At 43.0% G+C, this 25955-nt stretch overlaps 1 protein-coding gene across 3 annotated transcripts in view; it reads left to right on the plus strand.

Annotated features, from left to right (window-relative positions):
• MBD5 (methyl-CpG binding domain protein 5) overlaps positions 1-25955 on the plus strand; it is a 1606355-nt gene that overhangs the window by 1044723 nt on the left and 535677 nt on the right. For all 3 annotated transcript variants that reach the window (XM_044074864.1, XM_044074862.1, XM_044074863.1), the window contains exon 8: positions 23989-24212. In XM_044074864.1, the coding sequence (XP_043930799.1) occupies positions 23989-24212 (224 nt within the window). The remainder of the gene's footprint in view (positions 1-23988; positions 24213-25955) is intronic.

The raw sequence follows: 25955 nt of genomic DNA on the forward strand, positions 1-25955 counted from the left end.
TTTTCTGTTGGCTATTACTTCTGCAAGAAGGGTGTCTGAGTTGCAGGCCCTTATGGCAGTAGAGCCCTTTTGATTTTCCATAAGGATAGGGTATCATTACGTACTAATCCTTCCTTTATGCCTAAAGTGGTTTCTAGTGTGGCTTTAAACCAATCTATTCATTTGCCTACTTTTTATGCAGACCCCCAAAATAAAGGGGAAAAGATTTTGCACACTTTAGATGTACACAGGCAATTGCGTTATTATTTAAGCAGGACTAAGGATTTTAGGCAGTCTCAGCAGTTGTTTGTTTCTTTTGCTTTGAGTTCACAGGGCAAGCCTGTGTCAAAACAAACTATTTCTAGGTGGATTGGGTTTTGCATTGCATTTTGTTATTCCCATCATGGCAAGGAGATTCCAGCTGGGATTAGGCCTCATTCCACTAGGGCTACTGCCACTTCAACAGCATTCCTAAGGGGGGTGGCAACTAAGGATATTTTGGAGGCAGCTACTTGGAGTTCAGTGCATCCTTTCTCTAAGCATTATCACCTTCCTCTCTACTCTAAGTCTAGGGCTGGTTTTGCCACAGCTATTTTGCAAGGCATGTTGTCAGCTCCTGCTTCTTTATGATTTGCCAGCCTCCCTTACCTCTGCTTTGGGATTCTACCCAATAGTTAGGACTGCAGCAATGTGGGATGAAGAACATAGTACAGTTTTGTACCTACCATAAATGTAGATGTTCGAGGATCCACATTGCTGCAGTCCAATACCCTCCTTCCCCTCTGTGTTTAGGGGTGGTTGTGTAGGTGAGGTTATATGCTGATAATTTTGTATATATTGTACATATTTTTGGTGCAGGTATATTGGGCCTTGTCTTTTTAGGGTCTTCTGACATCTGGGGCAAGAAAAGACTGAGGATATGACGTCGGTCATGCGCATTAGTACCCTGGCGTTCTGACGTCAGTCTAATGCGCCCTGACCGGTATTCGGGCCGACTGGACAGCGGACTACCCCAATAGTTAGGACTGCAGCAATGTGGATCCTCGAACATCTACATTTATGGTAGGTACAAAACTGTACTTTTCAGCTATATGACTTCTGAATGTCCATGATTTTTTACTTTTTCTTTGTATGTCTTTTTGGCTGCATTCATGCCAATAAAGCCAAACTACACTAGCTGTGGACATGCATGTTTCAGCCTTCTTATGACCTTTTTAAAATTTTTAACTTGGAAGACTGTTTTGCTTATTGCACTGAACTGCAGGCCCTAATGCTTATGCATCCTTTTCTGATACTTTACAAGGACAAAGTGCATCTTGGAACCAAGTTTCCTTTATGTTAAAAGGTTGTTTCGGAGTTTACTTTAAATCAAACTATTTGCCTGCCCATTTTTCAATCCTGAACAGAAAAACAGACGAGAGAGGATTTTGCGTACTTTAAATCTTCATAGACAATTAAGACTCTACCTGGACATGATTAAAAATTTTAGAAAATATGATAAATTTTTTTTTATGTTCATCGTGCATACAGCTGCAGTCATAACAGATGGGTTATCTTGCCGTCAGGCGGGTCCTCGGTCGGCTGAATTCCAAAGTCTAGGTCCGGCGTCGGTTGTCGTCGCTTCCTCCCTGACGTCAGTGCGGCAGGGGTATAAAAGAGGCAGCCGACGCCACTTTCTTCAGTCTTTCTTGCCGCGCGGTGCCCGAAGCAGAAGCAGTTCGCAAGTGCCGGTCGGCCAGGTCCTGAGATTCTGAAAATATTTCAGCGAAGTCTTCTTGAAAGCCAAGTACCCGTTGGGGAAACTTTTCTTGCCTCAGACCGATGTCAGACAAAGTTAATAATTGCATTTCATGTGGGAAGCAAATACCGCATAAGGATTTCCACCCTTTCTGTATTCCTTGCTTAGGCCCAGACCACGACGTCTCGGCCTGCCGTTTTTGTGCTAGATTCAACAAACGCACTATTAAGCGTCGGGCGGAGTTCGCCCATCACTATTTTGGTAAAAAAATTTTAATTATATTATGTCGTCGGATACTCCGACTCCAGTTTTGAGTAAAAGACGCAAAGATAAGGACCGACATATGACGTCCGCGACTTCTACTGACACCACGCTAAGGCCAACTACCAGTTCTCCGGTTCTCAGCGAGGCGCCTACGCAGCCCCTGAGTACCGATGACACTTCATTACCGGTGTCTTCTGTGCCCGAGGTCGCAGGCTCCTCGGCCCCCATTCCGACTACAGATACCGACGCCACTTTTGGCGGGGAAACCCAGAGTTTAGACAGGCCTGCCATTTCTCAAGGTGTCTTCAGGCCTTCCTCCTTCTCTATTAAGAAAAGGCTCAGGGAATTTCTTCTGCTCCCCCAGCATAGGCCTCTGGCTATCCCTCCTGTTTTAGATATATTGGATGATGTGTACACAGAAGCCAGCCTTAATCCTGATTCTTTGCCTCCAGCTCCTGTTAAACCAGACAGGTATTACCGGGTTCCTGATTCTCACCAGTTCCTATATAAAAGCCATACTGCTGACCCAGAAACTATTTCACAGGGTCCCAAGGGAATTAAGGCCTCTACTGCTAAAAACCCATTACCTTCAGAGAGAGAGATTCCAGATCTTTAGAAAGGTGGGGGAAAAAGGTGTACACCTCGGCCACTTTAACCATGAGGGCATTAAACTGTCAGTTCCATATGTTAAAGTATCAACAGTTTTTGATATCTCAGCTGAAAAGCAAAATGACACAACCAGAACAACCAGATTTAAAAGAGTTGCAGGATTTGTTGCATGGTGCAGAGCAAGTGGGTAAACATACCTTGCAGTGTGGTTTTGATGCTTTAGAGGCCTCATGTAGAGCTGCTGTTACGGGGTCTGTTATACGTAGGCATGCTTGGCTCAAAGAGCAAACCTTACCAGATCATGTCAAAGCTAAATTATTAGATGCACCTCTTCAAAAAGATGTATTGTTTGGTGTTAAAGCAGAGGAGGTGCTAAAGAAAATGGAGGAAAAAGCGAAATCAATGCAAACAGTGAAAGATGTCCTGCAGGCACAGTCTCCATGTTTCAGCAGAAACTGGCCTTCAAAAAATTGGTCCTTTCCAGCCACGGACAGACCTCAAAGGGGCAGATGCAGGCGTCCAAGGGGTAGTGGGCAACCTCAAGGATCTTTCAGAGCCAGACAGTGGCAAGCACCAACCCCAAGAGGTGGAGAAGATAGATCACAGTCATTTAGAAAACAGACACAATGACTTCCCCCTACACCTGCCAAGCAAAGCTTTAATGGCAGCACCTTTGGGTGGAAAACTGACATTATTCTCAAAAAATTGGCATATTGTTACAAAAGACAAATGGATTCTGGACATTATAGACAGAGGCTACAGGTTCCACTTTCACACCCTTCCAAAAATGAGAGGCATGCCAAACCTGCCACAAAATCAAAGGGCAGAGGCACAAAAACAAATTTCAGCTCTCATGGACATGAAAGCAATTCAAGAGGTACCTGCAAAAGAACAAGGTCAAGGGTTTTATTCCAGACTATTCCTGGTACCAAGGAAAGACAAAGATTGGAGACCTATCTTAGACCTATCCATCCTAAACACATATCTACAGGTGCCAAAATTCAAGATGCTCACATTACAGCAGCTTCTTCCCATGCTGGGCAATGAGTCTTGGCTGGTAACATTGGACCTCAAGGAGGCATACCTGCATGTCCCTATCAGACAAGATTGCAGAAGATACTTCAGATTTCTTGCAGGTTCAACCCATTACCAATTCTCTGCATTGCCCTTTGGCTTGTCTACTGCACCCAGAGTGTTTATGAAATGCCTGGCATCAGTAATCGCCTTCTGCAGACTACAAGGGATACAAATCTACCCATATCTGGACGACTGCCTGATCCAAGCGGACAGCAAGGACATACTACTGCAGCACCTGGCGTTTGTAATAAAACTGTTGAACTTCCTTGGAAACAGTCAACAAAAAGAAATCAAAATTAATACCCTCTCAACAAATAATTTTCCTGGGTGCCAACTTGGATACAACCACCCAGATGGCCTACCTCACGCCAGACAAGCAAGGGCAACTGTCTCAATACTTCAGAAAAATGGCAACTTACACCAGGCTAACTGCAAGGAAAGTCCTGCAGGCTCTGGGATTCATGGCGTCTTGCATCCTACTTATCCCATGTGCAAAGCTGCATATGAGGAAACTTCAATGGTACCTAAAAAACTTATGGTCTCAACACAGCCACAGCTTGGAAGCAATTATACCACTCATTCCATGCCTTCAAAAGGAATTTATGTGGTGGGCTCAAGCTTGCCAAAGAAACACAGGTCTTCCTTTCTGTGTACCTCAAGCAACTCAAATCATCACAACAGGCGCCTCAGACTATGCATGGGAGCACACATGACAGATCAGTGCATTCAGGGAAAATGGGCACGAAAAAGAGAAGCTCCTTCACATCAACCAAAAGGAAATGCTAGCCGTGCAAAAGGCTATTATGACCTTCAAAGACCTACTGCATCCAGGCCAGCTATTGATAAGGACAGACAACACCACAGTGATGTGGTACATAAACAAACAGGGGGGAACTCATTCATACCCCCTGTGCAGGCAAGCCATGACCCTATGGAACACAGCACTGGAATTGAAAATTCAACTACAGGCACAATTCTTGCCAGGGAAGGAAAACACACTGGCAGACAACCTAAGCAGAAATATGACAGATCCACACGAATGGAAGTTGCATCCTCAAATTTTCACACAGATAACTCAGGCACAGGGACAGCCAGACATAGATCTCTTTGCTACCCACAGAAATTGCCAGTTGAAAAAATTTTGTTCAAGGACCTATCATCCACAGGCCTGGAAAGTGGACGCACTTTCCTTCAATTGGGCAACATTGACAGTCTATGCCTTCCTGCCTCTTCATCTGCTTCCCAAAGTTCTATTAAAAGCCAGGGCAGAGAGGCCGAAAATGATTCTCATTGCTCCAGACTGGCCAAGGCAACACTGGTATCCACTCCTGAAGAGCCTGACACATTCCCCACCATGGATCCTACCTCTAGTCCCTCTTCTGTTGTCCCAGCACAACTACAAAACTCTTCACAGCCATCTCAAAACTCTAAATCTAGCTGCATGGAGAATTCCTTGATTTCCCAACAGTTTCTCCTCTCCAAGGAGGTGCAGGATGTCATCTTGGAGGCCAGAAGACCTTCTACTAGAAAGGCCTACTCCGCCAAATGGAAACGATTTTGTGCCAGGAATCAAAAGAAAGGACAGAATCCTTGGGTAATAAATATACCTCAAATTTTACAGTACCCAGCTGAGATGTTAAACAATGGACTTTCCTTCTCCTCCATCAAGATCCACGCTTCAGCCATTTCTGCACAATACAACACAGATCCTCCTTTATTCTCTCATCCTCTCTTAAGGCAGTTCCTCAGAGGGGCAAAGAATATAAAACCCCAAGGAAACTACCAGTCCCTGCTTGGGACCTCAACTTCGTATTGGAAAAGCTGACCCTTCCTCCCTTCGAACCAGCTTCTTCATCAGAGTTACAATACTTGTCATGGAAAACAGCCTTTCTTCTGGCTATCACCTCAGCTCGCAGGGTTTCGGAGCTACAGGCCCTCATGGCTGTGCAACCATTCATCATTTTCCATCAGGACAGAGTTTCCTTACGAACCAACCCTACCTTTATGCCAAAGGTAGTATCCAGTGTAGCTTTGAATCAGACTATCCACTTACCTACCTTTTTTCCTAATCCACAAAACAAAGGGGAAAGACTACTACATTCCTTGGACATTCACAGACAACTTCGTTATTATTTGGACAGGACAAAGCCATTCAGGAAATCTGGGCAACTCTTTGTGTCCTATGCTGCAGGTGCTCAAGGAAAGGCTGTTCCCAAACAGACAGTTTCAAAATGGATAGCCCACTGCATACGCCTTTGTTACTCATTTCATGGAAAAACTGTGCCTGCATGCATCAGATCCCACTCCACCAGAGCCACAGCTACATCTGCAGCCTTCCTCAGGGGGGGGTCCCTACCAAGGATATTTTGGAAGCAGCCACCTGGAGTTCAGTGCACACTTTCTCCAAGCACTATCACATCCCACTATACTCTAAATCTAGAGCGGGCTTTGCCACAGTAGTCCTGCAGGGCATCCTAGCCCCTCCTAGTTCCACTTAGTGCCTACCACCCTTACTTAGCCTTGGGATTCTACCCATCTGTTATGACTGCAGCTGTATGCACGATGAACATAGTACAGTTTTGTACCTACCATAAATGTAGATGTTCAAGTGCTCATACAGCTGCAGTCCAGGTTTCCCTCCCTCCAACCCCTCTTAGGACAGGCCTTATGACCAAATCTTTTCATATAACCTTTTGGGGTACTCTTTTATGGTGTATTTGCTTGCAACTACTGTTTTTGATTTATCAACACTGCATTTTTGCATAACATTATGTTTGCCTTCCTTCTCGGGGCACCTGACATCTGGGGCAAGAAAAACTGAAGAAAATGGCGTCGGCTGCCTCTTTTATACCCCTGCCACACTGATGTCAGGGAGGAAGCGACGACAACTGATGCCGGACCTAGACTTTGAAATTCGGCCGACCAAGGACCCGCCTGACGGCAGGATAACCCATCTGTTATGACTGCAGCTGTATGAGCACTCGAACATCTACATTTATGGTAGGTACAAAACTGTACTTTGTCTTTGATGGCAAAAAGAAAGGGCAGGCTGTTTCTAAGGAAACCATCTCTAGATGGATTTCTTTGATTATCAAATTTTGTTATTTTCACCATGGTAAAAGCTCCTCTCAGAAAGTCAGATCTCACTCTGTGAGAGCTGTAGCTACCTCCTGAAGGTATTTGGAAAGCAGCGGGCTCCATCCTAGAGCAGCTGCATGATCTTGTGTGCACACCATTGCTAGGCACTGCCAACTTGATTTATTCTCCAGAACTAAAGCTGGATTTGCAAAAGCTATTCTTCAAAGACTTCTCCACTCTGATTCTTCTTCATCCACTAATACTTCTTAAGCTATGGCAAAGGCTCCATATAGTTATGGATACTGCAACAGTGATCATTGAAGAACATGGTGCAGTTGTGTAAATTAACTTACTGTAACAGTAAATGTTTGAATATTTCACTGTAGCAGTATTAGCACCCTCCCATCTTCCAGTACAGTCTCTTCTGGTTTACCTGATCATTATAGAGTCAGGCTTCAGACTCCCGTTTGGGCAAGAAAGCTCTGAGATTTTTAATGTCCATACATCCCTGTTATACTGACATGTACCATTATGCTAAAGGAGGACGTATGGTGCATAAGGAAGGAGCCCAAACAAAGCTTTGTAAATTGAACAGATATCTGATCCTTGATAGACTGCATAGGTTTATAGGTATATACTAGGCTAACGACCACTAGGGTCTTTATAAGCCTAACTGTGCAACCCAAATGTGCCCCACAAGCAGTAAGTTTTAGACGTTTATATAGGGGGTGATTGTTGGTTATGACATAATTTACTGACTGCGTCTGTCTGTCAGAGACATAGGTGCCAGACCAGGGGGTAAATGTTCAGTTTCCCATCCAATGGTCCAAGTTGTGCTTAAATAGGGTTAGGGAGAGACTTTGTTTCACATGGATGGGGAGCCTGTTCCAGAGAATGGAAATTCTCTGAGGCATATATCTAGGGTTGCCAGCTGTCCGGTTTTCTGATAAATTGTCCGGTTACAAATTTCATTAAAAACCGGACACGTGAAGTCCGGGTTTTGTGCCACACTGCCACAGTTTCAAGCGTAAGCGTAATGGTAATGCCATTAAGTAGCGATCTTCCTACTTACTGGCCCTCATCACATTCCTTCACCATTCAGTCACTACTAAGACCTCACCACCGTTTCCGTGTTTTGAGAACAAACTCTGGTAAGTATCAGATATTAAAGCACAAGTCAAACACATCATGCAGAGAGAACAAAACGGGTACACATTACATCATAATTATACCTTAATGCACAAAATGTACACAACTGTCTGGGAAGAGCAAAGCCCAAGCAATAACATTAAGTTAACACTACAGTTGCCGGTATTTAATAAATGACTCGCAAATGGTGACACGAAATCTCAACAGTCGTACAATCTAAGAAGACTGTGTGACGAACTTCTTTCACAGAATAACAACAAATGATCCTCCACTGTCGTACGATTGTTAATAAAGCAATCAAAACCAAAAGAAATCACAGGAATGTGTAGCTGTCAGTTGGCTTCACATAGTTTACATTAAGCAAACCACTGCAACTTTGAAAAAGACACAAAGACCACTACACTATTATACATGATCACACTCGAGATTCCTCTACAGCTTCATAACATGCATAAGGAAACACAGTACTCATGCTGTTAACAACAGATGTTAAGTTGTCTATCTCGCCTTCATTCTTGCTGGATGGGTTCGGAGCCGACCTCGGCTCCGACTCGGCCACTCTAAAAGCTCGAGTTGGTTCCACCGGCTCGAGGCTCCCCTTATATCCCACAATGCTAGGCGAGAGTTACCTCAGATCTCGTTTGCCGCTACAGCTTCGAGGTTGGTTGCTTCTACCGGTTCCTGGTGAGTGTTAGCTTTTTCTTCAAAAAGTTACTCTTTTTCCCCTTTAACTTTAATTCTTCCTAAATTAGTGTAGAACATAGATCCTTATCCCGACCTAAATTTTCCGTTTTCTTACTAAAGAACTTGGTTCTTCCCTTGGCCTTTGGCCTTCCTTCCCTAGGAGTGTTTGTGTAATTTACTTTAATTTTTGTACTTAATTATTAGTATTTTTACTAAAATTGTTATTGTTTTAGTATTACTAATTTTTACTGACAGGGTATAACTGTGTGTTTGGGTGTGTGTTAGTGTACACCTGTCAGTTAGGAAATGTCAAAGAAGCAAAGGTCTCTGGATTCAAGAAGTGTGATGCGTGCTGTCAGAAAATGTCTCTGACAGGCGCTCACACTTCTTGTCTGGGGCCTTTGCACCTGCAGGACTCCAGTGCTGTGTGCCAAGGCTTCAGCCCCAGGGTCATGCAGGCATGAAAAAACAATTTGATTCTGTGGGGCTTGTTGGAGCCAGAGGATTCCCTGTCAGTTTCAACAGGGAAGCCCTCTAAGGCATCGAGGTCTTGGCTCCGCCTTCTGAGCCGAGACCTCAGGCTGTCCACCCTGTGCCTTTAGCGGCTGCGGCAGGAGCCGATAGACTCAGTCCACAGTTTCTGTGGAGGTTATCGAGGTACCGTGTCGGCTCCGATAAGATCTTGAGCCGACAACCAGAAAGAGGTCTAGGTCACCTTCTCTTGGCTCCGTTCATTCGGCTCCAGGATCTCCCCTGCTGTCTGAACGGAGCCAAAGGTCTCATTCCTCTAGGTCATCGAGGCTTTCCGATCATGACCTTCAGAGGGTGGTGAGTCGACTACTTAAGTCCGAGGCACTAGCCCAGATGCTTCAGAGCCCGACTCATCAGTCGGTGCCTGCCCGTCCATCAACTCTTTCCTCCTCGACTCTCTTGAGTTGGAGCCGGGTCGTGTCGGAACCGAGACTGTAGTCGCCGGCCGAGACAATTGTCTTTTTCTTCCTTGGAGGAATCTCGGCGCGGACCTCCCTCGTCGGCTCGAGGGGTGAGTGGCATCGGACCCTTGTCCGACCCCCTCTCCTCTCGGTGCCAGCTGGTCGGCTGAGGAGTTCGGCTCCGACATCGACCTCGAGCCATCACTGTCGGTGCCGAGGGGGTCCTTAGCTCCTCGGGCGGGGACCTCTGGCTCTGCCTGACAGGGGTGCATTCGAGGTCATGCGGAGTGTGTTAGAGCCTGGCTCTACTCCACAGTCGGCTCCGTCAGCCCCTCCTTCTATGCTGCCTCAGGGTAAGTCGACTCACTCCCTCATCCCGGACCGCAGAGAGCCAGCTCCTCAGGAGCCCCTTTGGGGATTTCATCCTCTTCGAGGCCTCTCCTAATTAGGCAGAAGAGCCTCCTCGGAAGAGGAGGTGCAAGAGGAAGCACATTGACTCACCTGAGTCTATCACGTCGGACACAGATCTGGATGATTCTGAGGGTTCCCCGTTCCCCTTCTGAAGATGTCTCATTTGCAGACATTCTGGAGATCCTGCAACAGAGATGTAATTGGCCAGCCCTCAACCCTTCGGAGGACGAATCTGTGTATCTTGAGGCGTTTGGCTCTCGTCCTTCCACCTCCTGGGTGTCCCCGACCCCCTCATGCAGGTGGTTGCTAAGAAGGCATGGACGGCTCCTGATTCAGTGGACCCCACTCCCAGGAGACCCTCCAAATTCATCACAGCTCCATCAGACAAGCAATTTTTATCAAAAGGAGTTTCTGTGGATGCTATGGTGGTAGCTGCCGCCACAAAGAAGGAACTGGCTGATCCTTCAGTGCCTGTCCATCCACCTAACAAGGAATCTAGGTCCATGGATAGGTGGGAAGCGGATGTTCTCCTCAGCGACATTTACCATGCGTTCGCTGAATTACCTGTGCCATTTCACTCGTCTTCAAAGGGACTTGATCAAGGCGAGTGAAATGTTAGGTTTCAAGAGAAAATGAACACGCAGCTGGCTATAATTCCATATCCAACTCCTCCATGCCTCCTCTCTTATGCGGCCGATGGAGCGAGCAGGGGACAGGGGTAGCCTCGCCTGGATGCGGCTATGCAACTGCGGAACCTTTCAAGGCGTCTTTCACGAACTCCCCTTTTGATGGATCATCTCTCTTTGGTCCTCAAGTGAAAGAAACCCTGACTAGGTGCGAGACTGATGGCAAGACCCTTTCTGCAGTCCGTTTTCTACTCCTTCTAGGCCTTACCCCAAAGGCCAGAAGGGTGGGAAGATGTGGTTCCGTAAACAATCTCAAGGGACTTACAGAGTCGTTTTCCTACCAAAGGCAGAGGTGGGAATAACAATGGTAGACGAGATAAGCCCTAGGGGCAGGGGGTCCAGAACCAGGGCAATCGAAGCTTTCCTGACAAGCCCTTTCAGCATCCCTGAGGTGTTGCCCGACTACCCATCTTCGAGGCAGTCGGGGAAGATTGTCACTGTACCCAGAAGCCTGGCTAACCCTGACTCAAGACAAATGGGTACAGTCCATCATTTCGAAGGCTATTCTATCCCCTTTCTTCGTTTTCCAAATCAGTCAAAAATCCCTTCCAGATGTTCCACCGCTCAAAGGGATATAGCAGCTTTGGAAATTTCAAAACTGCTTACAAAAGAGCAATTCAGTTAGTGCCAGCAGACCAACAAGGATCCGGAATCTACTCAAGGTTCTTTTAGTTCCAAAGAAAACAGGGGACTGGAGACCGATTTTGGATCTCAGTGTCTTGAACAAATCAGTCAAGAAAACAAGATTTCGGATGGTCACACTGCAATCCATTCTTCCCCTTTTGGGCAAAACTGGATGTGCTCTGTAGACCTTCGGGATGCGTACTATCACATAAAATGAACAGGCGCTCCAGAAGATTCCTCCGCTTCAGGCTGGGAACCAGTCATTTTCAGTTCAGGGCCCTGCCCTTTGGTCTCACCACTGCCCCGGTGTTTACCAAATGGCATGGCAGTGGTAGCTTCTCACCTGAGACGACAAGGATTCCAGGTGTTTCCATATTTGGACGACTGGCTTCTCACAGCTCCCACCAAGCATCTCCTTTTGATGGCCAGAGATTATACTTTCGTTTGTCAAAACTGGGTATTTCAATAAATGAAAAGTCTGTTTTGTCACTATTACCTACATAGGCAAATTTAGATACTATAAACATGTCTGCAATGCTAACGAACCAAAGGATATCAGACATTCACAAATTGGTGTCACTTCTTCTCAACAACAACAGAGCCAAAGCCAGGTTAGTTCTAAAGGTGTTGGGAATCATGGCAGCGCCATACCTCTCCTCCCATTGGCCAGATACCACATGCGGATCCTTCAGTGGATGCTTTTTCTCAATGGTCATACCAGGAACTTCCAATGTCTCACACCATTATGATCACGGCGTGCAAAAGCATCTCATGTGGTGGATGTCTTCCCCAGCTCCTGTCGGGAAGACCATTTGTTCCACCTCCTCCGGTTGCTACTCTGACAACGGATGCCTCCCTGATCGGGTGGGGGCATTATCAGGGCAGGACAGTCCAGGGCACATGGCAACCAAGCGAATGCCACTTGCACATAAATGTTCTGGAGATGAGAGCAGTGCTTTTAGCGTTGCAAGCCCTTCAAGACTCTCTTCCCTTGGGAGCGTTGCAATCCAGACAGACAATATGTCTGTAGTGAGGTACATCAACACACAAGGGGGAACCAGGTCATACCCCTGTGTCGAGAAGCACTCAGACTGTGGCAATGGGCGATTTCTTCTCAGCGTTTTCTGATAGCAACGCACATCCCGGAAGTCCAATCACATTGCGGACAAGTTGAGCAGAGCTATACTCATGCCTCACGAGTGGTCTCTGAAAGACTCTGTAGTGAGAGATTTCTCAAGTGGGGTCAGCCTTGCTGCGATCTTTTTGCTACTCCCCAAAACAGCAAGTGCAGAGAATACTTCACTCTATTCCCTTTACCAGGCCAACCCAGCAGGGGCGCTCTAGTCCAAGTTTGGCCCGGGACTTCTGTATGCATTTCCTCCTTTCCCTCTGATCTCTCAAGTAATACAGAAAGCTATCACTCAGAAGGCCTCATTGATCCTCATTGCTCCTTACTGGCCTCGACAAGTGTGGTTCCCCTTTCTACATCGTTTTCTCTTGGAGCGACCGTGGAGTCTGGACCTAGTTCCAGATCTTTTGATCCACCAATCGGGTCAGTTTCATCGCTCCCTCCGCTCTCTGAACCTCACTGCTTGGTTCCTCCAGTTCCAACCGTAGCCAGGCTTCCTCAATTATCTCACTCGGTTAGAGATATATTGATAGCTTCCCATAAATCTTCCACTCGAAGATTTATTTGAGTAAGTGGAAACGTTTCTCATACTGGGCACAAGGAAAGGACATAGATCCTTTCACCGCTTCCATCCAACTAGTCCTTGATTTTCTAGCTGAACTCTTCCATGCAGGTTCATCTCCATCTACTCTTAAGGTTCAATTGGCAGCTATTTCTAATTTTCATGTGGGCATTTCTGAATCTGCCCTAATGTCCCACAAACTTTGCAAAGCCTTTTTGAAAGGAGTTTTTCTTCTCAGACCTCCTATAAGAAATCCTCCTTCTCCTTGGGACCTAAATTTAGTTCTTGCTTCTTTGATTCTTTCCCTTCGAACCTGCAGCTTCATGTTCCTTGAAATTATTATCATGGAAAACTCTCTTTCTGGTGGCTATCACATCAGCTAGAAGAATTTCAGAACTTCAAGCACTCAGTTGTCGTTCTCCTTATCTCTTGTTCCATAAGGACAGAGTTTCCTTCGAACTAACCGTCCTTTTTGCCTAAGGTGGTTTCAACATCAAATCTAAACCAATGCATTGACCTCCTGTCTTTTTCCAGAGTATTCAAATAGGTCTGAACAAAAATTACACTGCCTGGATGTTCATCGTCAATTAAGGTACTACTTGGACAGGACGAAACAATTCAGAAAATCTGATCAGCTGTTTGTCTCCTATGCGGAAAGCAGAAAGGGACTTCCAGGTTCAAAGGTATCATTATCCAGATGGCTAACATCTCTGATTACCCTTGTTTATGAGATTAGACACCAAAACTGCCTAATAAACCTAAAGCCCATTCCACCAGAGCTTTGGCTACTTCTCTAGCCTTCCAAGACAGACTGCCTATTGACACCATTTGTGCAGCGGCTACTTGGGCTACTCCTCACACTTTTATTTCCCATTATAAGTTGGATTTAGCTTCTAGGCATAGAGCTAATTTTGGTTCCACTGTTCTCAGGAGTCTGTTCCGTTAGGCCACCGGGACAAGGTGCTAGGGGCGGTCCCATCCAGCAAGAATGAAGGCGAGATAGACAACTTAACATATAGAAGTTATGTTCTTACCATAACGTTCCATGTTAGTTGTCTTCTTCTCGCCTTCTTCTTGTCACCCCTCCTTCCCCTGGCCTGGACAGACCTAGAGGAGTTGTGATGTGACCTCTCTTTCTACCACCTCTTTCTTAGTCATATGCTATTATGCATATTTCTTGTTTCAGGATGTAGGTCACCCTTTTCTTCCTGCTGTTAGAGGTGGATTCTGTTTACAGTTATACTGTTATTGATATAAGCTGGGTTAGCTTACAAAGCGAGATCTGAGGTAACTCTCGCCTAGCATTGTGGGATATAAGGGGAGCCTCGGGCGGTGGAACCAACTCTCGAGCTTTTAGAGTGGCTCGGCTCCGAACCCATCCAGCAAGAAGAAGGCGAGAAGAAGACAACTAACATGGAACGTTATGGTAAGAACATAACTTCTATTTTTTCAGCAAAGAGCATATTTACAGAATCCAAAAAGCACAACCTAGTGTCGCGTAGCCTGCGTCACTCTGCACTTTCCTCCAATTTGACAAGCATATCTGGAAGTGATTGCTTTTGTTTTCGTTTCCTCCTTATTTTATTCTCCCCTGCTGAAGTGCTGATCGGGTAAGTGCCAGTGGATGTAAGTGACAGAAGTGCTTAGAGAATTCTGATTGTGTTTAGCGTTCTTTAATAACGTGCAAAGCTTATGTTTGTGCTGGCTTTTTTGTAGTAGTAGACTGGTTTCAATGAGTCACTAGGGACTTGATTTGGTTTTCTTTTTAGGAGGAAGGGGAACCATTGTTTACTTTTTAAGAGTGCAAGATTGTTTAACATACCTGTCAAGTGTACCTCATTATGAGGAGGAGTGTACCTCATTTGGGGTCTTAAAAACATCATGTTCCTCAAAGTTTCACAGTGAAAGAGTCTGTCACACATTCAGTGTTAGAAATTTTTTATTAACTGATATCCATGGTAAATAGAAATTAATCATATTGATTCATTAAAATATCCTTTTTTAATAAGTAAACTAACGTATTTTAACCATTCTATGACCTTCCTAGTTAAAGATGTTAGTAAGCAGTTAGTGAGTGTTCCACATTTTGCCCATTTGTTCCACATTATGATGGCTACTAGTGTTCCTCATTTTGGAGCTTGAAGGTGGAGAGCTATGGATTGTTAGGTTGTATTAATTTAGATCAGGAAGCTGCCAGCATACCAATCTGTTAAGAAACGTTACAGCTCATTATTTCAAGCAATAACTGTAGTAACAACTGTGAACAGTATACCACAAACAGAAATAATTGTTTTCAACAGTTTTTTCCATGTACGGGCCTGTAACTGAAAACAATGTGTACATATCTCAAGTATGTAGAGGCAACACCTGGAAAGCTGTACATGTTTTTAACTGTTAACTGTGTTGTGGTGGGGCAACAGTAATGGTACAAGGCTGTTTGAGTAGGAAACACAATGTCTGATTCTCAATGGACCTTCAAATGATGGTATACCTGAAGATTAGTTTGCATTATTATATTATATTATCTGATAAATAGTAAAATGAGTGACTACTTAAATCGGTGTATGGCTGCTCTTTGCTCTTAAGTGCATGTTGTACTCTGTATGTAAGCAGAAAAGGTTTGGCAAGTTGAGTTACTTATACATTTTTTGTAGACATCTTATTGCTGACAGAAAGACGAGGTGCACAATTTAGAAGGGCGGATGTGTTGTTCTGTACTTGCCTTGAGAGAGACAGCGAATTTGGTGCGATGCTTTGTGGAAGACATTTCAAGTTGTTTAATCCTCTTTGTAAGAGGCCTTTATTCTTTTGTTTAAATGAAACATAGCAAAGAAAAGTAACTGCTAACTTTACTTTAGAGTTATGAAGGAGGTGGTGGTACTGATTTCATAACACTATTACCAATATCCCATCTTTTCATCAACATGCAAAGAACTTCTTTATTCTACAGCCTTCTTTCGAAGTAAGTTAATTTTGTCCTCATTAATACCCATTGCATGCATCTGTGCATAAATAACTGATAGTGGTGCTTACACACACACACACACACACACACACATATATGTGTGTGTGTGTGTGTGTGTGTGTGTGTGTTTTTTTTTGTGGTAGCAGTGCTAACATCTCTGGCCTGTTTGGAATAGAAAAGAGCTGCAGTAAAGAATTGTGGTGATATTAGCTATGTATAACTGTTATAGGAGTGAGGAGTGAATTTTGGTTCACAATGCTCATTCCATCACTCACTGTATGAATAAATCATTCCCAAATGCTTAGTCTTGCACATTATTTTTTTTATTGTAAATCCTGAACCATAATTTGTGAATTCCTGATGGCAAAACACTGTCCTTAATTTGTGCATTAGTGGTATTAATTAGCTTGATGTCTGATTTGAATCACTGATGTAAATCTAAAGTTTGAATGCTGCATTTACATTTTAAGAAGTACATTTTAGGAGGTTAGAGTGTAGAAAGGGCAGATGAAGTACTCAGTAGTCTCCTCAAATTTAGTAATACTGATTATTGTGGTGATCCAACAATCATTATAAATTGTGTGTGTGTGTGTGTGTGTGTGTGTGTGTGTGTGTATATATATATATATATATATACACACACACACAATGGTTATGTAGTATTATTTCCTCCCAAATGTACTCATTTTGTAGGTAGTGCTGATCATTTAGATAAACCAACATTCCTTTTTATAAATTGATGCAAAATCAATGTGGGTTTTCATGCCATTTCAATGAATGTGAGTTTCAAGGGCAGAGAAGTTTACTGCTCATGCGAGTCTGTTTTCATTGCAAGACTGTATTGTTTGCTTAGCAAATGGCTATCACTGTTTGTGCTATTTTATTTCAATAGCTGTAATCATTGTAGAAGTAAATAAGAAAACAGTATGCACGCTGAGAGGTGCATTCCCATCAGCTGATGTCACTGTGATGTCACAAAAATGGGCGGAGCATGGATGGGAGAGGGATGGGAATGGGTGGAGTTATGGGTGATGAGGGGCATGGCCTTAGTCCAGTTTTCGCCACAAAGAAAGCTGGCAACCCTACGTATATCTGTCACTCTCCAACATGTTCTGTTTTATGTTGCAAGCAAAATTTAGGTCTTTAGATGTAGTAGTTATGATGATGTTTGTTCTGTAGATGTACAGAGGATTCATCAGAGCAGTGTCCAAGGATGCCTTGTATGCCAGACATAGATCGCTTCTCATTTGTCTGTAAGAGACCAAGTATAGGGATAGGGTTGTGAGGCAATCTGCATATAACATTGTGTTTATGCCTTGTATTTTTTTGTAAGAATCCTTTGCAGACATTCCAGTTGCTGTCTGTGTCTGGTCAGGTAAACACTGAAGGGGGCATTATGTGGGTCCCATTCACATTGTTGAACTTTTACAAGTTTGAACGTTATTTGGTCGAAACCATATGTTCGAACTTGTAAAACATTGAACATTTCAACGGAGATCTCCGTAAGGGAAGCTTTCCCTTTCCTGCAATGTAGTGCAATCTCAGAGTTAATATATTTAAGTAGTGGGAGGTGCAGGGGGGGGGGCTTGCCCCCTGCTTACAACCTTCAGTTTTTTTTTTTAATTGCGTTTTCGAACTTTTAAAGTTCGAACATATGGTGTCAACCATATGGTATTCGAATTTTTAAAAGTTCAACAACATGATATAGACCTGCATTATACTCAGTCATGGGTCTGATGAGGGCAGAGTTAGTGGTTCAGTGACTTCCCTAGACCTAGATGCCATGCCATTCCTTATAAGTTGAGCAGCATAGACGGATTTCCTTACTACTTTGGACACGTGTTGGTTGAAGGCCAGGTTACTGCCTACATGTATTCCTAGACCCCTGAAGAGTAGGTCAACCCTTAGGGGTCTTTTATTGATGATGTAGCTTCCTGGGATGGCCAACTTCCCAAAAGATACTCTATTGCATTTATTGGCATTGAATTTTAAGCCATGGCTTTGGCACCAGTCATTTGTTCATATGTTCATAGATTAGTACTAGACTAACTGCCCTTGTGGGCCATTTTAAGCCTAACCTGTTGCACCATGTAAGAATTAAACCCTGCACCTTGTGTCTGTAAGATAAGCACTGTAGCCATTATGCCAACCTCCCAACCCCCTGGGACTGTATTGCTGACAGCAAGATACACAGTTATACTCTTCTAACTACACACACCAGTTGACCACAGTGAGATTAGAACTCCTACTTAACTAAGTACACCAGCCAGATAACACATTACGTAATGGAAATGCCACAACACAAATCTATGTTAGTCTATGTTAGATCCTCTTGTAAGATGTTTGCCCCTTGGAGGGATTCTGTAACTACTCCCAGTTTGCAGTCATCTGCACACTTAGCCAGAGGCCTTTGACATTGGCCTTGACTGCTGAGACATAGATGCCAAAGAGGAGCAGGCCCAGCAGGGAGCCTTCAGAGACTCCACTGGTGACCTGCATCTTTGTGAAGATGGTCTTACTAATCCTAACTTCCTGGGTCCTGTCTGTGAGCTAGCTGCCTATTCAACACATTATATAGGATGTTATACCTAATTCTGTAATTTTAACAATACCTGACTGTGGTATTGTATCAGATGCATTAACTAGGTCAGGGTAGGCAGTATGCACTATTTTACTCTCATCCATTGCCTTGGTGACCTTCTCAAAGAAATCCACCAGGTTCAGTAGCATGAACTTCCTTTGGCAAAGCCAAACTGGGATGGATCCAGTGTCTGAAGGTCTGCAATGTTTTATTGATCATTTCCATAGCTTTGCATATTAGACTAGTCAGACTTATGGACCTGTAGTTTCCGGGATCTGTTGATGATCCCCCCTTATGAAGAGAGGATGACTATTGCAGTCCTCAGTTCTCATGGCATAAAACCTGTTTTGAGACTATAGTTAAACACTAATTCCAGTGGCCCTGATAAGTCATATTTTAGTCAATTCAGGAAACATGCAGGGGAATATTATCGGGACCCAGCGATGCTGTGTTCTTGCCTTTAGTAAGCACAGGGCATGCTCTCTATAGCTGTAGGGGTTGTGGCTGTTGCAAACATGGAGGTGTCTGTGTTGCTCAACTTATAAGTAAGGGCATGACATCTAGGTCCAGGGAAGCCACTGAACCACTAACTCTGCCCTCATCAGACCCATGTTCTGGTTTCAATTATCCTTACACCCATAGCCAGTTATTAAACAGCTTTGTAAGAACATAATCCTTGAATTTCAGGCAAATTAAATGTATCTGTCTTGCTAGGTAAACTATAAGCATTTGTTTATTTGACAGTGTTCTATGTTCAAGAGGAGTGCTAAATAGGTCACTGAACCCTGCAGAAGTGCATGTTTTTCTATATATGGAGGTTTTAGGTAGTAATCATATGCTTGCTATGTTTGTATGTTTTGCACCCCATTAATGTAGTAATTGTATGTAATGTGTGTCCTTCCATCTATCTATAAAGTGTATGTGTGTGTGTGTGTGTGTGTGTGTGTGTGTGTGTGTGTGTGTGTGTGTGTGTGTGTGTGTGTAATTCTTGGCATTGTGTTGTGATGCTGGCCTCTGTTCAACAAAAAAAAAGATGAAGAAGTGATGTGTTTAGGTATGTCTTGATTTACATTTTGTTTTCTTAAGTAGTAAAGAACATTGGTAAGACTTGTGCTGCCTTTGGCTTGGAGTAAGCTTGAGAAGTGACAGAACAATATTAGTAACTGCATTGTGTGTTTTAATGACATGCTTTATTTAAAATGTTCTGGTTTTGTCATACTATTTTTTTTTCATTGTTGAGTGTGTGTGTGTGTGTGTGTCTTTCGGCTTTTCCCAGTTAGGGGTCGCCACAGCGGAACTCCAGACCGCTAATGATTGGCAGTAGATTTATACGTGCTTAGTTGCCGGCCCTGACGCGCAACCTTCAATGAAGATACGCCCATTCATGCATGTCTCCACACAGAGGACACTCTAGCTGAGAATTGAACAGGACAACATCTTACTGTGAGGCGACAACGCTACCACAGCACTCCAGACAGTGCAGTGGTAGCATTGTCGGCTCACAGCAAGAGGTTCTCCGATTTGATTCTCAGCTGGAATGCCTTCTGTGCAGAGTCTGCATGCCCTCCCTGCGTTTGTGTGAGTTTTCTCCAGGTACTCCGGTTTCCACCCATGTTCCAAAGACATGCATCTGGAGAGTTTCTCCCTAGGCCTCCTCTGAAAATTGGCTGTGTTCCAAGTAGGTCTTTCCCAGTAAACAAATGTTAAATAAATAAATAAAATAAATTATTATTATTTTTTTTTTTTTTATGATTATTACTGAGAAAGTCTGACTAGGCACAGGACCCATCTTAGTGGAGGTCCAGGTTGAAAAGCTTCAATGTGCGAAAAGTAATAGAGTGACACTAACATTTGAATGGCAACAATATACAGTAGTCTTTACAACATTTTTGAAGAGAGGGAAAACTGCATTTCAAATTTGATAAAGTTTACAGACAGCTTTGTTGTTGCTATTTTCAACAGAAAGCAGTATGTCTTACAAGAGGTGTAGTGGTGAGAGAGCAAGAATTGTTGTGATATAGAAGACCAGGGTAGTTGAAGGTGAAGGCGTATAATAAAGGAGGAAAGAGAATGGTTTTACAGTATAGGTAGGACAATATGGAGGATGTTGAGCAGGGATGAGACTGAAAAGGAGTGATGTGATAATCTTTGATTTTTAAGACCTAATTAGTTTATAAAGTGAATCAAGCAGCTTGAGAAAAGTAGTAAGATATTTTAAGCTCATCTCCCTTAGGGCAACCAGATTCCAGCCAGGTAAAAGCAATTAAGGGGCAGCTTATTGCTGACAGTACAAATAATATGAATGGATCCATCTTTGTTTACCATGGTGTCCAAGCAGGAGCTTTGCAGGCTTGAAATAATATTTTTTGCATTCCACTACCAAACTCTACTGTGTGTTTCCATGGTCTGGATTAAGTGACAAGTAGCCTTTAACAAAATATCCCCCCTATCTCTACAACTCATCAAGCTTTGCTGTTTCAGCATATATAGCTACCTAGACCACACAATTCTTCCATCCTCCCAATCATAGGTTCATAGGTTGGTACTAGGCTATCGGCCCTAGGGGCCTATACAAGCCTAGCCATAACAATTCCCTGGCTATTTCTTCCCACAATATTTACTTCCCTGGACCCCTGTCTAGCATGGTGACTGACGTGACCATCCAATCATCAAGGTTCCTTTTGAAGAGGGCCAAGGAGGTGCTCTGCTTGACATGTATGGGCAGTCTGTTCCAGAGTCTGGGGAGTCTCTGGGTCAGGAACCTAGCCCTCCAGCATGTTTTGTTCATTGTGACGACAAGGTTTAGATCGCTGGAGTGTGTGTCTCTGAGGGATTGGGATTTCTTTAAGTGTAGCATGTCCAGCAGCTCTGGGTTTGACATGGCCTTGTATGTTAAGCAGAGATCACTTCTGAGTGGACGATATGCGACAGAGTATAGGTGGAGTTTTTTTTAGACGGTTACCATAGGGCATCTGCTTTAGGCCTGTGATTCTTTTAGTGAGATATTTCTGCAGCCTTTCCAGTTGTTGCAGATGTCTTGAGAGGTACATACCAAACAGGGCGTTGTATTCTCTAATGGGTCTAATGAGGAATGAGTACAGTGGGATAATGACCTCCTTTTTTCTGGATGAAAAGCCCATAGTGATGAGGTGTGCCACATAGAAGGATTTCCTGACTGTTGTGGCGATGTGGTGATCGAAGGTGAGACTACTGTCCACCTGTGTCCCTAAGTTTCTTATCACACTTTCGGTGTTTAGTGTACTGCCACCTATGTGGTAATTCACAGGTACATGTTTTTTCCCCAAAGAGGATAGATAACTGTACATTTCTTGGCATTAAGCTTGAGCAAGTGTGCACAACTTATCTAAGGGATATTTTCTATCAATGTCAGTCAGTTTCACTACATATTCCCTATAATTGCATCTTGATTTTCTTATTCCATTTCCAGCTTCTTCTTTAATAAATTGTCCATAAGCTTCCTTCAGTCTACCACATTTTTAAATAGCTCTGCTGAAAGATTTCCCCCAACTTTTGTCACTGCTGTTTTACATTTCCACAACTTGACTGCATATGAACCATCCCTACTTCATGTTCTCTACATCTCCTTTATAGGTTGTCTTCCTTCCAGTCTGTTTCAGAGAGCGTGATAGCCATGAATTACCAGTAATGAAGTAGTCTCACCTGCATAGCTTGTACTGATCCAGATTCATTACCTCAACATATAACTGCCAGATACCTTTGTCCTCTTATGATGTACATTTCCATATTCAGCCTTTTAGCCATTGAAACTCTCCTTAGTCCTGTCCAGTTGCACATCTTTGTACATTAATTCTACAAAACCACCTTTCACCAGACTCCAGTGGTGCTGTTCTAAGCAACTTCCTTTATCTTTAACACCTATTTCGATGGTTTGCCTTCTGCCCTCCTCTCCAGCAGACACTTACGTTTTTGAACTCTTACTGCAACCTTTTCAGTATATTGCATTGCCCTTTAATTCTGTCACATCTCTTGAACTTCCAGACCAGTGAGTCTTTATCATTCTCACTTTTCTTTTAACATTTCCCCCATTCATGGGCTACCTAAATACAATTTGAAGTCTTCCTGATTTAAAGTTTCATATCGTCTTCATTTGTGCCCTTCCATAACCTCTGAATTGCGTCTTGCCTTCCCTCTGGCAAAGCATCTTTTCTCAAACATGTAGGTGGGTTGGATCTCTGCACTTTATTCAAGGTTGCCAGTTTAATGCCTGTCACATAGTTTTTTTTTGTTGCTTTCTTGTTTACTGGCTTTACCAGCTGACTATTTAATTATGGCCATTATACCCCAACTCAGTTTGAAATCTTTTCTGTGCTTTTAGAACAACATACTTTGTAGTATTAGTAGAAAATTTGTTTCAGACATTGATCATGACTGTAGTACCTTGATATCTTTATTTTTTTCAGCGAGGGCTCATGAACAAACAGTTTGGTACAATTTATCTTTTTTTTTCTTTCCTACACTTAAGACTGTAATATTTATAATTGTTTGCTAGAATACATAGCTAGTATATTCAAATGAAGCAGGTTTTAACAAAGCAGTTGAAGACACTAAATGGTTTCTCAGTATTTGTTAATACAACTGTCCTTCAAGCAGGAATGATATTGTATTAGCTTTCCATGTGTTCTTTCTGTCATTACTTGTCATCGTCTAATGTTCAAGTGCCTCAGTAACTTATTTTGGTTCATGGGAGGTTACTAGGCTAATGGCGCTAGAGACTTTACAAGCCTAGCCATATTTATCCCAGGTTGTCCCAATTGTCAGTGGTTGAGTGAGTGAAGTTCACAGAAGTAAGGGTCTATGGTAGTTAATTCTGACTTCCTGTGTCCAGGAGGGACATGGACACCACCACAGGAGTGAATTTGCAGTGACTGATCCATTGATCCAGGTGGCGTTTGGAAAGGGTCCAGGAGGGGCTCCATTTCACGTGAACTGGAAGCTTGTTCCAGAGAAGTCGCAGTCTTTGAGAAATGTATCTATCTTTCCAGCATGACCTGTTCAGATCCCTGGAACGAGTGACCCTCCTGCAGTTTGATTTATGAATGTGTAGCATTTCCATCAGGACCAGGTCAGAGATTGCCCTGAAAACCAGGCACAGGTCACCCCTTAGCAACTTGTTGGAGACAGAATACAGTGAAAGGGATTTCAGTTTGTCCACATAAGACTTATTTTGTGTACCTTCTAATTTCTTGGTGAGAAACCTTTGTGGTCTCTCCAGTTGTTGCAGGTGTCTGGTGAGGTACATGCAAAAGGGAGCATTGTACTTGGTTATTGGTCTGATGAGGGCCAAATATGTATATTTTGTTGAAACCTTGCCTTGTATTTTGGCCATGACTTTTTCAGATTTACATATTTGTTGTTCTTTGTTTTCTTGCATGTCCAGAAACTGACTGGAAAAGCAGTTTTCAGTAACATTTCTACATGTATTCCTTAAAGTAGCTGTAGAAGCAGCCATTGATTATTTTTTATTGTTATTTTGTCTAGGGGATGTATCATCAGTGAACAGCAGTGTGAATAATCCACATTTGGCTGATCTCCAATCCCTGGTCAACAATGGCCAGGTTTTTCCTCATAATCAGTCACAGCATCCACAACTTTTGCCTGCTCTTCAGGGATCTCAGGTTTTCCAAGGATTCCATGGGCAGCCAACATTTACTTCAGCAGAAACGCATTCAAATCCAGCAGCCTGTCTTTTTCAGAATTTTCAGGTAAGAAGAATGTTACCAAATTGTTAGTTAAAGAACTATACTAAGAGGTTACTGTTTTTTTTAATGTAATGCACCACAGCATATCTACAGAAAAGGATTACTATAAAGGAAGGATAATGTTATTCATAATTTGTACAAAGGCATTAAGTGCGTTTTTATTTTAGTTCTCTTTTTAAGCATTAACCCTTTTTTGTAACTGACGGTTTTCAAGTAGACTGTTCCCTAATCCTGACTGTTCTTAGCTGTTTTGCTCCATGCATAGGAAGGGATGTTAGCTTCAGAATGGTTTGATACACTCTCATGAAACTTTCAGGTATTATATTTGGCAGTTGTGTTCTAAAATACCCTTAGATTGTGCCTCGTACCTTTAAAGAAGTTGGAATGAGTATGCCATGAATTTATTGAGAAAATCCATTTTGTATATGTATATATTTTTTTGCCACGGCATTTATAAAGAGGGAAAATTGTGTACTCCTTACAGGAATGCAGTTCTTTATGATCTGATATTATAATAAATTATATGGTTGTTTTTTAAAAAGATTTTATATTTTGTTTGCCTGGACCGAGCTGAGAGCTGGATTCACTTCATAATCTCGAAATACTGAAATCCCGAATTTCATTATCTTGAGACCATGAAGCCGAAAATCCATAAACACGAAACCCCAGAAGCGTGAAATTTAAAATCGCGACTTCTACACTAAACATACCGCAAACACAAACATACACCTCCTTGCACATACACGATCATCTACCCTACATATAAGCAGGGGGCAAGCCCCCCTGCACCCCCCTACTTAAATATACTAACTCCGAGGTCGCACTACACAGACAAACACGCAAAAACACCACCACACAAGCTACATTCCCCTCACTGACACACAAATCACACTAACAAAACACACAGACACACACTAAAACCCTACTCAGAACCCGTGAAACACAAACACTTACCTACATCTCCAACCACCCACTCACACACTGCAACACCAGAACCGCCAATTCAAAATCTCCGAACTTCGGGATTTTGAATTTCACGCTTCTGGGGTTTCGGTATTTTGCACTTTCGCCCTTCTGGTCTCGGGCTACTGAAATTCGGGATTTCAGTAGTTCGAGATTCTGAAGGGAACCCCGAGAGCTACATTTTTTTTACAAGCAGAATGTTTTGGAACTGCTGCAGTTTGTGAACATCTAATAGCTATTCTGACTTTAAGCTGAGCTAATGTACATAATGCTGATATCTCTTTATTGCTTCCATATACCCTTGTAAAATTTTTAGAACATACTCATGCTTATGTGTGTGTGGCATGAGCTAATAGTATTAAAGGTTGGGTAATATTTGTTCATGATTAAATGTCATTTTGTACTTTTAAGAACTATGTTTTTAGTTTATATATTCACAGTGATAAAACACTTTTTGAGAAATAATATTCTTAGCTCTGATGTTGTAGTGAGACACAATAAAGGACAGTTTTGATATTTATTGGATTTGTCTGCTAGAATACTTTATATGTGTATGTTTGGTGTTCACCCAATCATAAAAAACCCCAAAAAGCCTGATTGGTTTACAGGCTTCTAAGGTGTCTCTAAAACTGTCAGAAATGTTTTAGCAAATTTCTCAAGAACTGTCTTGACACTCAACTGATGTAGTTAGTTGGTGATTTTTAGATATAAAAACATGTACCAAGGTTTATTTTTATGTTATTTCTCTCCTTATCTATGTTCTGCGGTAGAAGCTAACATTGT

Source organism: Protopterus annectens, chromosome 6.part0 (genome assembly GCF_019279795.1).
Source record: "Protopterus annectens isolate FY-2018-M chromosome 6.part0, PAN1.0, whole genome shotgun sequence".
Classification (NCBI taxonomy): domain Eukaryota; kingdom Metazoa; phylum Chordata; order Ceratodontiformes; family Protopteridae; genus Protopterus; species Protopterus annectens.